Consider the following 14,571-nt stretch of genomic DNA (forward strand, 5'->3'; position numbering starts at 1 on the left):
ACAACAATACAAAGTTTCTAATTATTAAAACAAAACTCAACTGGGTTATTAAATTCATCGGGTGTTCCGAACGTGCGACGGAACACAATACGCGAGGATTTCGTAGGTAGTTTATGATGGGTCCGGGTCCAACAGTTATTTTTGAAAGACAGATTTTTAGCCATCGACGGCAATTTAGTTTTACATTTTTTCGAACAATGCCTTTAGAATTTCTAAGTTTCATTTAGTCTTCAATAACTAGTCCGTCATAAACAGGGTTTTTCCCGAAGGGTCACCGAGGATGGGCCTCGGTTCCGTCCTAGCGGTACTTTTTAGGACAACGTGCGTGTCACCTGGAGGGAAAAACCCCGGCGTTGCCGACCTTCGAGATCCTCCCGTACTCATCGGTATTTTTTTCCACCCTCTTCCAAAAAAGGCGCGCTCAGGGCGCAAGAGAGGGTGGGCCCAAGTCAAGGGGCATGTTGATTGGAAAATCAACATTTCTAATGAGGACCAATCAGCATGCCTCCTTGCACTTCCGACGTTTCGAGGAAGTAACGACGAAACGCATCGTCAGATTTCCAACATCAGTCAACCGAGTCGGACTTGAAAATAAACCAGTCGTGTCAATCATATCGGACACATTAATCTCGAGCAAAGTCATCTAAAAGTCGGACTTAGAACTTTTACGAAAGTCATTCGTTACGGACTTAGTAAATTTTCACGAGTCAATCGTTTAGGACAGCTCTTCTGAGTCAATCGTTCGGACTCATACCAAAATATTATTCTTAGGATTAATTTCTTTCGAATAAACGTGCGCGAGTCAGCACATCGGGTCTAATGTTGAAATAGCCACAACGGAACCAGGCATATCGGAATAAATTTTTGTATCGTGGTGATGAAAGTTGATTGTGTATTAGGGACTGTAATTTAATTATAGAATTCCTAGAATGTAAAGTTATATCCAAATTTAATAAAATTACTAAATCAAAAATTTTTCGTGCAAAATTCTTCCATATTCTAAAACCAAACACATCTAATGGCTGTATAAATCCGGTAGTACCTTTAGGAATCTGTAATATTTCTATGCTTCTATTGTCTGGTACATACCTTTCTATTGACTGTTTTGTAACGTCCCCGGGTACATCATATTGAATCCTGTCGATAAATGAAGACATATGCTAATACGTATATCTTTTTCTATTGTATTACCGACCGCAAATTACCGACTGCACCATAAAAATTCGCGTGGTAATGGGAGGGGGTAGCTCACACGTGCAACATTGTTTAGAATAGATCACCGATCGATGGCGCGCGCGTTAGTTAGAAAGAGACAGAAGATATACTTCGAAACACAGTTATTATAAATTATTATTTAAATGTTTATATTGTGTATATTATTAATTATTCACTCATTATAAATTGCGTTATATTTTTAGCTATTATGTTATGTATTGGTTGCAATTAATTATTTCTTCTATTAAAACACTTATAATTTGCGTATCTAAAAATCATTAAAAATACGATTTAACGGGAAAACTTGTGAAAAACTAAATAATAATAAATCAAAGCGTATTTTTATTAATCAAACTAATATATATTTGCTACTAAATAAAGCGTAATAAAAGAATAACTACTTTTTGAGCGGGAAAAACCCATGAATCTCTGGGTATAAAAGGGCGTGCAGCAGCGGCTGCGAGCGCAGAACAATCTTGGAAGTACTACGTGCCGGACCTCTTAGGAAGCGACTAACTGGAGCAGTTTTAACTGGTAAGAGCCTACAAGATTCTTAGTTTTGACTGGACAGCGGGTATCAGCCATTTGGATACTCGATCGTTGGGTAGTTCTAGTAGCCAGCTAACGCAGGCTCCCCGTTCAAACGGTCTTGTATCTGAAACTCCGTAAGGAGAGTGCTATGCTCAGCCCCAGAAGAAACTAAGACATCAACGAGAGCTCGCCAGTCACTCACACATATTTCTTATTTTTCCGAGTTACTAACTCGCCATCAGATTCTCGGAGTTCGCTCTGGGTAGTTTAGTAGCCAGCTAACGCAGGCTCCCCATTTGAGCGGCTTGGTCTCTGAAGCCCGTGTCTTTTGGGTGGCGTTTCAGTAATTTCAATAAATAATTAAAGTTGAGTCATTTTTATTTGCTACCTTGTTGGTCACACGTCGGTCACTTGATTCTTGCATCGTTGGGTAGTTCTAGTAGCCAGCTAACGCAGGCTCCCCAATTAAGCGATCAGGTTTTGGGTGTCGATTTGTGCTCTGACAAAAAGGGCCATGAACTAATTAGTTTAGAGTCAAATAAAGAGTAACTGTTCCACGTCTAATACAAATTTTAGAGTTTTTGTAATTAACCAAATATTGTTCTGTCAGTTTTGTTAGGATCTAGATCCATTGTAAATTGCGTTATTTTCTTGCATTATTAAATTGCATTATAAATTGCGTTATTTTCTCGCGTTGCGCATATTATTATTATTAAAACCGCGTAATTGAAGTAGTTAGCTACCGTTCTGCGATTTGCGTCAACAACAAGTCTATTATACTCCAATGTGCTTATAGAATTCAGTCACATATACATTTTTATATTTACTAAAGTAATTGTTAGTTATAACTCTTTTTCTCATCATTATTTGAATAAACCTAATTAATGAAAGGTATTAACCTGTAGATTTCACTCTTTAACCACACGCCACCACGATCCCACATTCTTTTAGAATTAGTTAATAGTAAAAACGAGTCGCTTAATAAGCAAAAGCCGCTCTTTGCTTCATAAGCGCTGTAAAATACCTGAGTCTAGTACCAGGGACGTTACAGTTTGTTGTGACCGCTCCATGAATCCAAAAGCAAAACTGAATTTTCTGGTGTGTGCGGTAAATAAACTTCTTTTAGCCAAATATTCAAATGTTCTTTTGTTAATTTTCCCGATACCGAAGCTTCAATAAAAACGTTTGGTGGTTGAAATAAACTTTGTTTCACGCGAGGTCCTAATTTTCCACTAACTTCCTTTAAAACTATAAATAACGGCGATAACAACTCCCCTTCGGCAGATATAATTGGTGGTATTGTGTAACTACGAGTTATAGAAGATTTTGATTGAACTAAACTGTCTGTGCTTTTTTCCCCTTTCCACGATAAGGTTCTCCCGGAATGAAACTCTAACCGAAAACCACTTTGGTCGGAATTAAAAACGTTACCTAATCCATATCTGACTATATATTCTTTTGCATGCATTACAAATTTGTCTGCTGTACTTCGCAAATCGTTATCGTGGACAGTAATTTTTTTATTCCTTGCGTCTGAAAATTTTTCGAATGTTTTTCACCAATTTGTTTCATTTTATCAAAAAATGATCCGCCTTTGTCGATTTGGGTTTCCCATCTGTATAATTGTTGACGACTTTTTACTTTTCTAAATTTCGACTGCACGCTGTTAAATGATAATTTTCTCTTTTTACCACTTCGCCAAAACTTTATTACTTCTTCTTTATACTTCAAATCAACATCATCAAGGTCCGCCTGTCCAGAAGTTCCCTCATGCGGAGAGTCCGACGGTGAAATGGTATCCGTTGATGATGACGATTCGCCTTGAGCTTCAATTCCTTCCTCTTGCACACTGAAGTCACTAAACGATGGTTCTCCTACTGTATCATCAAATACTAATTCCTGATAAACTTCTACATCTCCATATCCACTTAATTTATAACTGTCAATTAAATCAATTATGCTTTGTGCCAATTCTATTTCTTTAGCATTTTTGTCCGAATGCTTACTAATGTCATAATTGTAAGTTTCTATTAAAATATTTATAATATTATTTGGGTTAACCCTCATTTTAATAAATTTTAAAACAACGCAAAAAGAGAAACTTGAGAAACACTTAAAACACTGCACTGATGCACTGTGTTGTGCTGCGCGTCAACTTAATATATACACAAGCTAGTTAGGTGTTGATTCAGTGACCACTGCTCCGATGGTATGAACAAAACAACTGATGTAGGAGGTATAAATTGAACTTTATTTTAATACTTAAAAAAAATCACACGACGTAGTAACGGACTTTTAAAGATGTTTACTAGTTAAGAGATGGCGAGACAATCTGCTCTGTCTCAAATGAGTGTTTTCCACAAAAACTAAAAATGCGGAGTGGGATCGGCATGTATTTGGGGGTAGACGAACGACTTGTGAAAATTAACTATCAGATTGGTCGACAAAATATTGCAAGAAGGGGTAAGAACCGCCCTAACAAAATGTTGAGCTCAGGTCAACTTTGACCTGAAGAGCTTTAATAAAAATATAAAAACATATAAAAATTTCGGAGTTACGAATTGTCCGCAATAAACCGCTGTAACGATAACGGTCATTTTGTTAAGAATATTCTAACTGAATAAAAATATGGTCCTAGGATTTTAAGATCGAGTCCCAACACACTGCTATTCAAATACTGATACCAATTGCCGCGCTGACAAGCGTATCGTAGTATTTGTAATAACTCTGTGCATCGAATAATAACTCGCTGCTGTCCAGACGTCCTCGAAAACTCGGAAGATCAAGGAAACATGCTGATTAGTTTTCTTTCCAAATTTAATTTTCCAATCATCATGCTCCTTAGATGACAGTGACCACCCCCTTTGTACTTTCCAATACGCCTTCCATTAGGAGAGGGAGAAGTAATACCTGTGCGTACATAAGGATTCCTAAAGTCTGGCAACGCCGGGGTTTTTCCAAAAAAGTAAGCCCACGATAGCCAGAGCACTATTCAATTCTGCTGATCGCTAAATTACCCTTCTGAAAATACGGAGTTTATGATGAGAGCAAAGCTATTGAGGACGCAGCGAAAATTACATTTTGTCTTTATTCTGTAAAAAAGGGAAATTAATACTGTTAACAATACTAACTCTTTAGAAAGCTTCGTGTCTTGTGTTCGTGGTATAAATGGCATTTGTGTTTTACACACTTCTTTATTGAATGTTATTACTGTGCACCCTGTACAACTTGATTTTGGAAGTTCAACCCTTGATAATAAAATTAGCTCTTTCAAATTATTAAAAGTCAAGTAAATAAACTTATACCTGCGGCTAAAAGTTTTATTGGCCACAGAAACTTATGTTCCGTACAGCGACGACTGGTACCGCGGCGGATTTATACCTGCCCGCTGGACCTTCCCTGGCTACCGATGGAACAATAAACATCTGATATTGTTAAAGACGTGACAAATTATCGTATAAAAATGGCTCACCCTCTTTAAAAACAAATCTCAATTCATTTCTCCGTAAAAGGTAAGAGAAAATTGTATATGTAATAATTATTGCTAAATTGCAATAAACAAAAAATTCCAAAAACACGTATCCCCTATTTTGATCCATATTTTTCGTATATAAATCTGCAAAAAAGTCGAATTGCATTTAGGGTGAAAAATTGAAAGAAAAGTCCAATTTTTTAATATATTATTTAAATAAATAATTTCTCCCGAAATTTTTGTCAGTAACTAAATTCCTGACTAAAAACTATACAATTTAAAAAAAAATCACCTTCCTACACCCTCTAGTTTCCGAGATATTAAGGAAAATGTGTTTTCAACCCCGAACTTTGAGGGCTATTTTCACCCCCTCAACATGGATGTTCGCAGATATAAAAAAATACGTGTTAAATGATTTTTCGAAAGCTACCACATATGTCAATTTCATTAAAATCCGCGTGCGACACCTTGGTGATGTCCTTTGTTAGTAAAACCTTTGTCTTTTCTTGTTTTTTTTTTGTTTATAGTCCCCGATTTTCTCCCTCCCTCTTCTTCTGTTTCGTTCACCTTGTTTTTCGTGGCATTTGAAATTGTTTGTTTTTTTTCTTTTTTTTGATTTCCCCCTGTTAATCGCACTTGAGTCTGTTACAGGACTGCAGTTTTTTTTTGTCGGCCGCTCGCTCGCCTCAATGCGCGGCCTCTAGGAGCGGGCGCGAAAGCGCGGAGAGGGGATAGGACAATTTGGGGGGGGGGGGGGGGGGGGGGGTAACGAGGCATATTTTCATTTAGTTGATTAGCCTTTTTCTTTTTTTGGTTATGCTTCGTTACGAGGATCCCCCCGAATTGCCAGCCCCACTCCCCCGCCCAAGCGAACCCCCACGCCGCTGGGGCAAGAATGAGTGAGCGTGTGTGTGTGTTTTTCTTTGACTATCAATTGCATACCTTTCCCTTTTTACTTTTTTTTTATATATATTGCGGGCCCCGCTTTTGTCCTCCCCCCTTCTACCCTCCAGTCACTAGGAAGGAGCATCGTTGTCCCCGGTCGCGGAGGAACCTCTCCCTGAGCGACGGTGGCGCGGGATGGGTCCATCGAAGCGGAGTCGCCGGCTGTCCGGTCGCGACGCCACCCCGTCATCCTCCGCGGGGGTGACCGGCAGCCCGTCACAGAGGAACGCCAGGCCTGGGGACGAGCCACCCCCAACCGCCACCTAGAGAGTGCCCCAGGACCTGGCCGCAAGGCACCACGAGATGGCCCATCCTCGACGCCGAAATCCTCGGGGTGGGGGAATACCGCGAACCGGGGAAGAAGATCACGAGGAAGGAAGAAGCAAGCGAGCCGCCGCAACAAGAAGTCGAGTCGTTTTTCGCCGAAGCCCCCCCCGTTAAAATTCGGATCTTTCCTTTTTTTCTTTTTTTTGGCTTTCCCGTGTATTTTACGTGTTGAGTTTTTTTTTGAGCTTTTAGTAGTGCGTTCCGTCCTTTTTGCTTATTTCTTGTATACTGTACTGTGTGTGAGTGTGCCTGTGGATTATTCGTCGCCGCCCCTGTGTGGAAACATCGGAACACTGCGCAAAAAGGTAGGAGCCCTCTCCTTACCTATTCTTTCTATTATTCATTTTCTATTATTCATTTGTGCGTGGGCGAGGGTGATAGGACCCCTGGCCGCAGTGACGAGGATCGTAGAGGCCGCGAACGGTCTACGTCGACACCGTTCGCCCTAATCTATCTTTTTTCGTGCTGTATTTGGTATTTAGGACCAACGTCCCCTTGCTGTCCACGACCCCTAAGAGGGCGTGCTCCCGGCGGACGAATCATCCGACTTTTCTACATCTTTTGTCTTTCTTTTGTACTCACGCGTACCGTGAGCCCCCGCGCCGCGAAAGCCTCCCTCGCAATTGGCGAGTCGACCCTTTTTCCTCGACCGTTGCTTGTAACGCGTGGGGCCCACTATAGTTTTTTCTGTTCTGCTTACGTGGCCTACTTGGGGCCCGAATAAAAGCCTTTTCTGTTGGATACAAACTCGCGGGTCTTTTACTAATTTTTTTCTGACCCCCTCTGATTCCCGCTCCCGACAGAGCAGCCGGAAGGGCGATTTCCGCGGACGTGTGCATTGGCACTGGCGCCCCGTAAAATAAATCGGCCGTGGGTGTGAGCATCAGTACGTGGAGGACCGTTTTCCCTAACTGCCTCCACTCTAGGGAACCCCCTTCGGGCTTTCCCCCACCGATCCGTCACATACTTGACTCGTCAAGCGGGTATTTGCCATTCGGTTACTTGGTCGCTGGGTTGTTTTAGCAGCTGGTGAACAACAGGCTCCCCGTTCAAGCGATTTTGTAACTCAAACTCCGTAAGGAGAGTGCTACGCTTATCGCCAAGAAAGGCTAAGACATCGAACAAAAGCTCTCAGCTACTCGTATTTGATTTTGGTCGGATTGCTAACACGCCTTCAGTTTCTCGGAGCTCGCTCTGAGTTACTCCCCCTCGTTGAGCGGCTTGGTCACTGAAGCCCGTGTCTTTTGGGTGGCGGTTCAGCAATTACGAGTTCATAATTAGAGTCAATTTTGATTTGCTACCCGGTTGGACGTATATTGTTCATCTGACTCTGGCTCCCCAATTAAGCGATCTAGTTTTGGGTGTCAGTGTGCGCTCTGACAAAAAGGGCCATGGACAATTAGTTGTCGAGTCAAATTATACAAGAGTAATTGTTCCGAATAATAATTCATTAGATTCAGATAAATTTTGGTAACTTGAATTAATAAAAGAATACTGTTCTCACTTAGCGTCTTTTCCGTAGTCGACTACACCGCGTTAGATAGTAGTTTAATCTGTCTAATTCTTGCGAAAACGTATTTAGGTGCGTTTAGAGAATTCCACCTAGGTTGAATTCCTCGCGGCGGTAGATTACAGAGCGTTAGCATTATTAACTTTATAAAAATTTCAATTATATAAATCCAGAAACCGAATTACACTTAGGTAGGATTCATTATAAATTATAGACGTGTTAATCAAGTAAAATCTTGTCACTGCGATAGCTTCGAACACGAAAATCAAATATATACTTGTATCGTCGAAATCTGTCCAACATGGAGAGATTTCGTGTTTCAAGGAATATATGAATTCGATTGAGGAAGAGGGTAAATAAAAATTGTTTAGACACAATTGAGCCTGAAAAATCGTGATCGTTTATTGGCTCTAGCGATTCGAATTAGGGGAAAAAGCCTTGCGGCATAAAAAACCCCTTACAAAAATATGTATTCGTTAATGACTTTACGGTGAAAATGTGTACGAGTATGTGTACGTTATGTTGATTGCGTATTGAATGAGGAGAACAAGGTCTCGCTCAATGTTGTTCAATTGGAGGAGAACAGGGTCTCGCTCAATGTGGTTCGATTTGAGGAGAACAGAGTCTCGCTCAGCGTTGTTCGATTCGCGTGATAATTCACGTTGCGTGAGATTATTCACGATGATCGATTCGAGGAGTGTAGGACTCATTCGAATCATGTATGATTTAACCACCCTACCGTGGCCTGTTCGAGGAGTGTAGGACTCACCCGAACAGTGTGTAATGTACGATTTAACCACCCTACCGTGGCCCATTCGAGGAGTGCAGGGTCTCGCTCGAATGGTGTTGTGAATGATTTCCGAACCACCCTGCATTGGTTATGTTACGTTGCGTTATGCGGAACTTTCGAACTCACGATTGACTTTTTTACTCTCGATCCGAACCGTGCAAGCTTCAACGTTCGACTATATTTTTGTTGTACGAAAGATCGCCTAAATACCCTCGCGTTTCCGAAAGTAACGGTCAAGAAAAACTCTATGCTTTTTGTTCGTCAAAAACTGTTTAAGCGAGAGGTACAGCTGTAGCTGGTTTATGACACGTGCATGTCTACGGTAAGATTCGTTCGGGCCGGATGTGATAGACAATAGGGTCCCCGGTGACCCGTATTCCAAAGTAAAAACTATTGATGATGGCTTACGCGCCGAACCGCTTAGGCCCTGCAATAAATCGTTTAACCGCGGCAAAGGTTTCGGTTCGCGACCGAACATACTCCCCCCGTTGCGAGTGCAGCGAGCAATGTTTTTGTGTATTGTGATTAATGTGTTGTATGTTGTATGCATGGATAATTAATTAGAAAATGGTACAAAGATTTTAAGTAGTTTCGATTAATGGACACAGTTGTGTGATATTGCGTTTGATGATGCCGTTGGCGGTTTTGATCGTGACGACTCGGACTTCTCCGTCGCCACCGGGATGTAATTCCGTTATTCTGCCCAGTCTCCATCTCATGCAAGGCTGATTTTTGTCCATCAGGATGACGATTGTGTCGATGTTGATTTGACCGCTGGATTCGTACCATTTTTGGCGCTTTTGTAGCTCGTTCAGGTATTCTTGATACCACCGTTTCCAGAAATCCTGCCGTGCCTTGCTGATAATTTTCCAGGAAGTTAGGCGATTTTCTGGAACTGAAAGATAATTATCTTCGGGCAGCATCGTGAGCGGACGACCGACTAATAGATGCGCAGGTGTTAGCGCGATAGGATCGTTCGGATCTGATGAGATGGGGCATAACGGACGTGAATTCAAGATGGCTTCGATTTCTATCGCGAGTGTGTTAATCTCTTCAAACGTAAAAAGACGTTCGCCTACAACGCGTTTGAAGTGATGTTTGAAGGATTTGACCGCGGCCTCCCAAATGCCTCCAAAGTGAGGTGTTGACGGTGGATTAAAATGCCATGTTATGTTTTTAGCCATTGAAAACTCTGATACGCGATCTTTAAATTCTGTGGATCCGAATAACGCGTATAATTCGCGGAGATGATTGTTCGCGCCTACAAAGTTTGTACCGTTGTCGGAATACACATGAATCGGTATAGCTCGACGCCCAATGAAACGTCTGAAGGCGCCGAGAAAACCTTCGGTAGTAAGGTCACTCACGATTTCGATGTGTACTGCCTTAACGGACATACAAATGAAGACGCAGCCGTACGCCTTTATACTGTTTCGATTTCTATGTTTTTTCTCTTTGATGAAGAGCGGACCGAAAAAATCGACACCCGTGTGTGTGAAAGCTGCGGTTTGTTCGACGCGCGATTTAGGTAGATCGGCCATTTTGCCTTGCAACGGAGACGGCCGAAAACGAATGCAGCGAACGCACCGTCTTACAATTTTACGAACCTGATTTTTTCCGTCAAGGAGCCAGAAACGGTGTCTTATTGTATACAGTGTTGTCTGAATACCGGCATGATATGTGCGTTCATGAGTTTCGCGAATGATTAAATCCGTGACATGATGATATGACGGCAAAAGAATTGGATGTTTTTGCGAATATGGAATTTCGGCGTTTTGCAACCGTCCGCCGACGCGAAGCAAACCGTTTTCGTCGAGGAATGGATTCAAAGAGGCAAGTCGACTACCCTTTGCTCCCCCCGAAACCGAAATGTGTTGCAATTCCTCGGTGAATTGTTCTTTCTGAATCGCTCGTAAAATAACACGTTCTGAGTTTAATTTTTCTTGCGCGCACAGTTTTCCGCTGTAATTGTTCGAACGAAGCATACGCAAACAATATGCAACGACGCGTACTAATTTTGAATATGATGAGAAGTTATTGAAAAATTCACATTTCTTAAGATTTAAAGTTAAGCACGTGTTTTTCTTTAATCCGGGTAGCTCCTTAACGGAAATCGGTGTATTCACTGGCCAATGAATTTCAGGTTGTCGCAACCAATGAGGTCCCTCGAACCACAACTTGTTCTCGCAGAATACCGCGGGAAATTGACGTGATAATGCATCTGCCGGATTATCAGTTGTTAAGATGTGTCGCCAGTCGGCTTCTTTAACTGTTTGTATTTCCGCGACGCGATTGGCTTCAAAAAGTTTTAAAACCGTCGGGGACTTCTTAAGCCAATGTAAAACTATTGTGGAATCTGACCAAAAAATAACGCGATCAACTGGAAAATTAAAAGCAGTTCGGGTCTCTCGGTAGAGTCGAACGAGTGTCAACGCGGCGCACAGCTCGAGCCGTGGAATAGTCAGTTCTTTAATCGGCGCGACTCGTGATTTCGCGCAAGCAAGACGAGCGAGAATATGACCTTCTTGATTACAAGAACGTATGTATAAACACGCGCCATATCCTGTTTTACTTGCGTCGCAAAATCCGTGGATTTGGATAATTTTCGGGTTTTCGATGATGAGTTTCCGATCTACTGATAAATTGTTAATGCGAGAAAGTTGGTTTGAGAACGAAGCCCATTTCGTGTATAAGGCTTGTGGTACCGATTCGTCCCAATCAAGCTTCGTTTTCCAGCATTCCTGCATGAAAGACTTTGCAGTTAAGATCACTGGTCCAAGAAGCCCGAGAGGGTCGAAAATTTTCGCGATCTCTGATAAGATTTCGCGCTTGGTAGATTTGACAGGGGAATCGAGTGATTTTACTGTATAAACGAGTTTATCCCCCTGTGCATGCCATCCGATTCCTAACGTTTTTATTACGGGATTGTTATCAATTGTGCACTCTGAACCGAGGAGTTTTTCGTTAATGTTATCGAGAACATGATTATGATTCGAGGCCCATTGACGTATATTGAACCCGCCGCGTTTCAAAAGGTCTATTATTTCGTCGCGTATTCTGAGTACTTCGTTTAAAGTATTTGCCCCTGTTAGGAGGTCGTCGACGTACAAATCGCGTTTTAAAATTTTGGAGGCATAAGGAAAGTCCGCGCTCTCGTCGTCTGCGAGTTGTTGGATTGTACGAATCGCGAGAAACGGTGCGGAAGATACGCCGAAAGTTACGGTGTTTAGCTGAAATGTTTGAACGCGATTATGATTATACCAAAATACGCGTTGGTATTTACGGTCTTCTGGATGGATCAAGATTTGCCGATACATCTTTTCGATGTCGGCAGTAACGACATAAGTGTGTGTGCGGAACCGGAGCAAATGTTCGAAGAGTTTGTCCTGTATCGTGGGACCGATCATGAGTCTATCGTTTAACGAAATGTTTTTATCTGTTTTGGCCGACGCGTCGAAGACGACGCGGACCTTGGTTGTCGCGCTCGTAGCCTTTATCACGGCGTGATGAGGCATATAATAGCCGTTCGCGGATTCGTCGTTTACCGGTGACATGTGCCCGAGATCGATATATTCCTGCATTATTTTCGCGTATTCCATCTTTAGTGTCGGATTTGAATCTAATTTCCTCTGGAGAGCATGAAAACGTCGTAGAGCAAGTCGTCGAGAGTCGCCGAAATCTTTGTCGCCGGATCGGAATGGCAATCGCACTAAGTATCGTCCTGTCTCGTTACGCGTCGTGTTTTGTACGTAGTGTGATTCACATAAAGTTATTTCCGAAAGATTTGATAATTCCGCGTCCACGTTCTCTATTAGCCAAAATTTGGCTATCTGTTCTTTTAATTCTGTTAAATTGCAAATGATTTTTTGATTTTCCGCACTATCTACCGTGCCGCCTACGATTACCCATCCGAGCTGGGTCTTTTGTAAAATAAGATCACAACCGTCCCGAGATAAATTAATCTGACCTATCGAAATTAATGATAAAGTTGCTCCGGAGCCGATTAACAGATCGACAGGTCGTGGTATATGAAATTCGGGGTCGGCAAGACGTAAATTTGACGGAATATTAATGGACTCACGCGGGAATCGTTCGTCCGGTACGAATTCAGTGATTTGCGGAACTGTTAAACACGTTAAAGACTTTTGAAATTCGTTATGTACTGCTCGAAATGTTATAGTAACAAGATTTTTAGACATTGTCGTCATTTCATTGATCGCGCTGATTGGAACCGAACATGATTGCATTGGAAGTTTTAAACGTCTAGCGAGATTTTCAGTTATAAAATGGGCTGTCGCGCAAGTATCAAGAAGCGCACGGGCTTCTGTAAACGTTCCGTTTCCTGTCCGAATGCGAACTATCGCACTCATCATGAGTTGTGATCGGGGGGCGCGGCACACGGCAGTTAATGCGATTCTTGGTTGTCACGCAACGTTTGAGTTTGAAGATTCGTTTACGGGTTTCGTTACTGATGTGGACGGCACGGCGGATGGTTCTAATCTTTCATAAGTATGAAGCAACGTATGATGGAAATTCCCGCAGTGTTTACATCGCGTCGAATTGCACTGTCCGTGATGAAAACGAAGACAGTTTTTACACAGTCTTCGGTGGTTTACCGTGTTCCACCGCTGCGCAACTGATAATTTAATAAACGACGGGCAATCAAAAACTGAGTGAGATTTTTTACAGTATGAACAACCACCTTTAATGCTGGTTGTCAGTGCACGTGCCCTGGTTTCGGTTCTGCGTGTTTTTATCGCGCGTGGTTCGTATTCGGATCGGCGTTTCCTTAATGCTACGATATTGCCGCGATCGTTTTTCTGTTCGCGCGCAAGTAATCTGGCCGACGTGTCGCTAATAAATTTGTAAAACTGATCTAGTGTGGGAATCTCGTTTACGTCTAACGTCTCTTCCCACTTCTGTAAAATTTCATCCGGTAGTGCTCTTTCCATTACTCGAATGGTCATTACCAGATTCATGTCAACTCCCAACGACTTGATTATGCTACTATGTTGACGAACTTCATCGATTATTTTCGCGAGCCCGCTCGAAGTCGTCTTCGTTATCGGTTTCGTGTCTAAAATAGCATCACAGTGTTTGAATACGAGAATCCGTCGTTTCTCGTACGATTCGACCAACAACCGCCACGCGTTGTGATAATTTTCCGCGCTCGCGTTGAAAATCAAAATCTTACTTAGCGCATCGCCTTGCAGAGAGCTTTTCAGATACAAGAACTTTTCTAAATCGGCGAGATCCGTACGCTCGCCGATCATAGTAGTGAAGGCGTTTTTATAAGAAAGCCATTTGTCAATGCTTCCGTTAAATTTAGGTAGTTCGGCTACCGGTAATTTAAGAGTGCGTCGTGCTTCTACCATTGTTGTATTTAATGCCGAGTTGTTAAGAGAATCATTAGCCTGAATAGATGACGTTCCGGCGGTCGTCATTGGTCCGATTTTGTCGACTACAGCGTAATATCGACTCTCAATCTCATCGATATCATTTAGACGTTCGTTAGTCGGGTCGATAATCGCGAGTTCATCATGTAATTTTTCAAATTCTTGGAATAATTCAGTAACGTGAGTTAATCGCAAGTTCAAACTTGTTCGATCAGATTTCCCGTCCGCGAGGCAATTTTCTAGATTAGTAAGGCGTCTCTTAAGCGATGCGCGTTTCTGATTTATGACTTGAATCTTGTCCATTATAAACGATCACGTACGTCACTACTCGCGTGAAGCTAAATGAAATAACTATCGGAAAGTATAACAAAAAAATACTTAGCTT

At 42.0% G+C, this 14,571-nt stretch overlaps 2 protein-coding genes across 2 annotated transcripts; both read right to left on the reverse strand.

Moving 5' to 3' along the window:
• Nucleotides 1-773: 773 nt before the first annotated feature.
• On the reverse strand, nt 774-3,813 carry LOC143264356 (uncharacterized). Its single transcript, XM_076531210.1, has 3 exons — nt 3,438-3,813; nt 2,796-3,279; nt 774-1,137 (listed from the first exon to the last, which is right to left on the reverse strand). Exons 1-3 carry the CDS (start codon nt 3,811-3,813, stop codon nt 774-776), a joined length of 1,224 nt encoding a protein of 407 aa, XP_076387325.1.
• Nucleotides 3,814-8,289: 4,476 nt separating this feature from the next.
• Nucleotides 8,290-13,163, reverse strand: LOC143264261 (uncharacterized). Its single transcript, XM_076530633.1, has one exon. The coding sequence runs from the start codon at nt 13,161-13,163 to the stop codon at nt 9,372-9,374; it is 3,792 nt and encodes a 1,263-aa protein (XP_076386748.1). The 3' UTR covers nt 8,290-9,371.
• Nucleotides 13,164-14,571: the final 1,408 nt, after the last annotated feature.

The sequence above is a fragment of the Megachile rotundata genome, chromosome 4 (assembly GCF_050947335.1).
Source record: "Megachile rotundata isolate GNS110a chromosome 4, iyMegRotu1, whole genome shotgun sequence".
Lineage (NCBI taxonomy): Eukaryota > Metazoa > Arthropoda > Insecta > Hymenoptera > Megachilidae > Megachile > Megachile rotundata.

Bases quoted from the DNA above. Each gene is read 5' to 3' on its own strand.
- LOC143264356 (XM_076531210.1), bottom strand. From the start codon at position 3,813: ATGAGGGTTAACCCAAATAATATTATAAATATTTTAATAGAAACTTAC. The intron at 3,280-3,437 runs GTAAAAAGAGAA...AAAAATTTTCAG, and splicing joins AATAAAGTTTTGGCGAAGTG to ACGCAAGGAATAAAAAAATT. The intron at 1,138-2,795 runs GTAACGTCCCTG...ATTTATCGACAG, and splicing joins TGGAGCGGTCACAACAAACT to GATTCAATATGATGTACCCG.
- LOC143264261 (XM_076530633.1), bottom strand. From the start codon at position 13,163: ATGATGAGTGCGATAGTTCGCATTCGGACAGGAAACGGAACGTTTACA.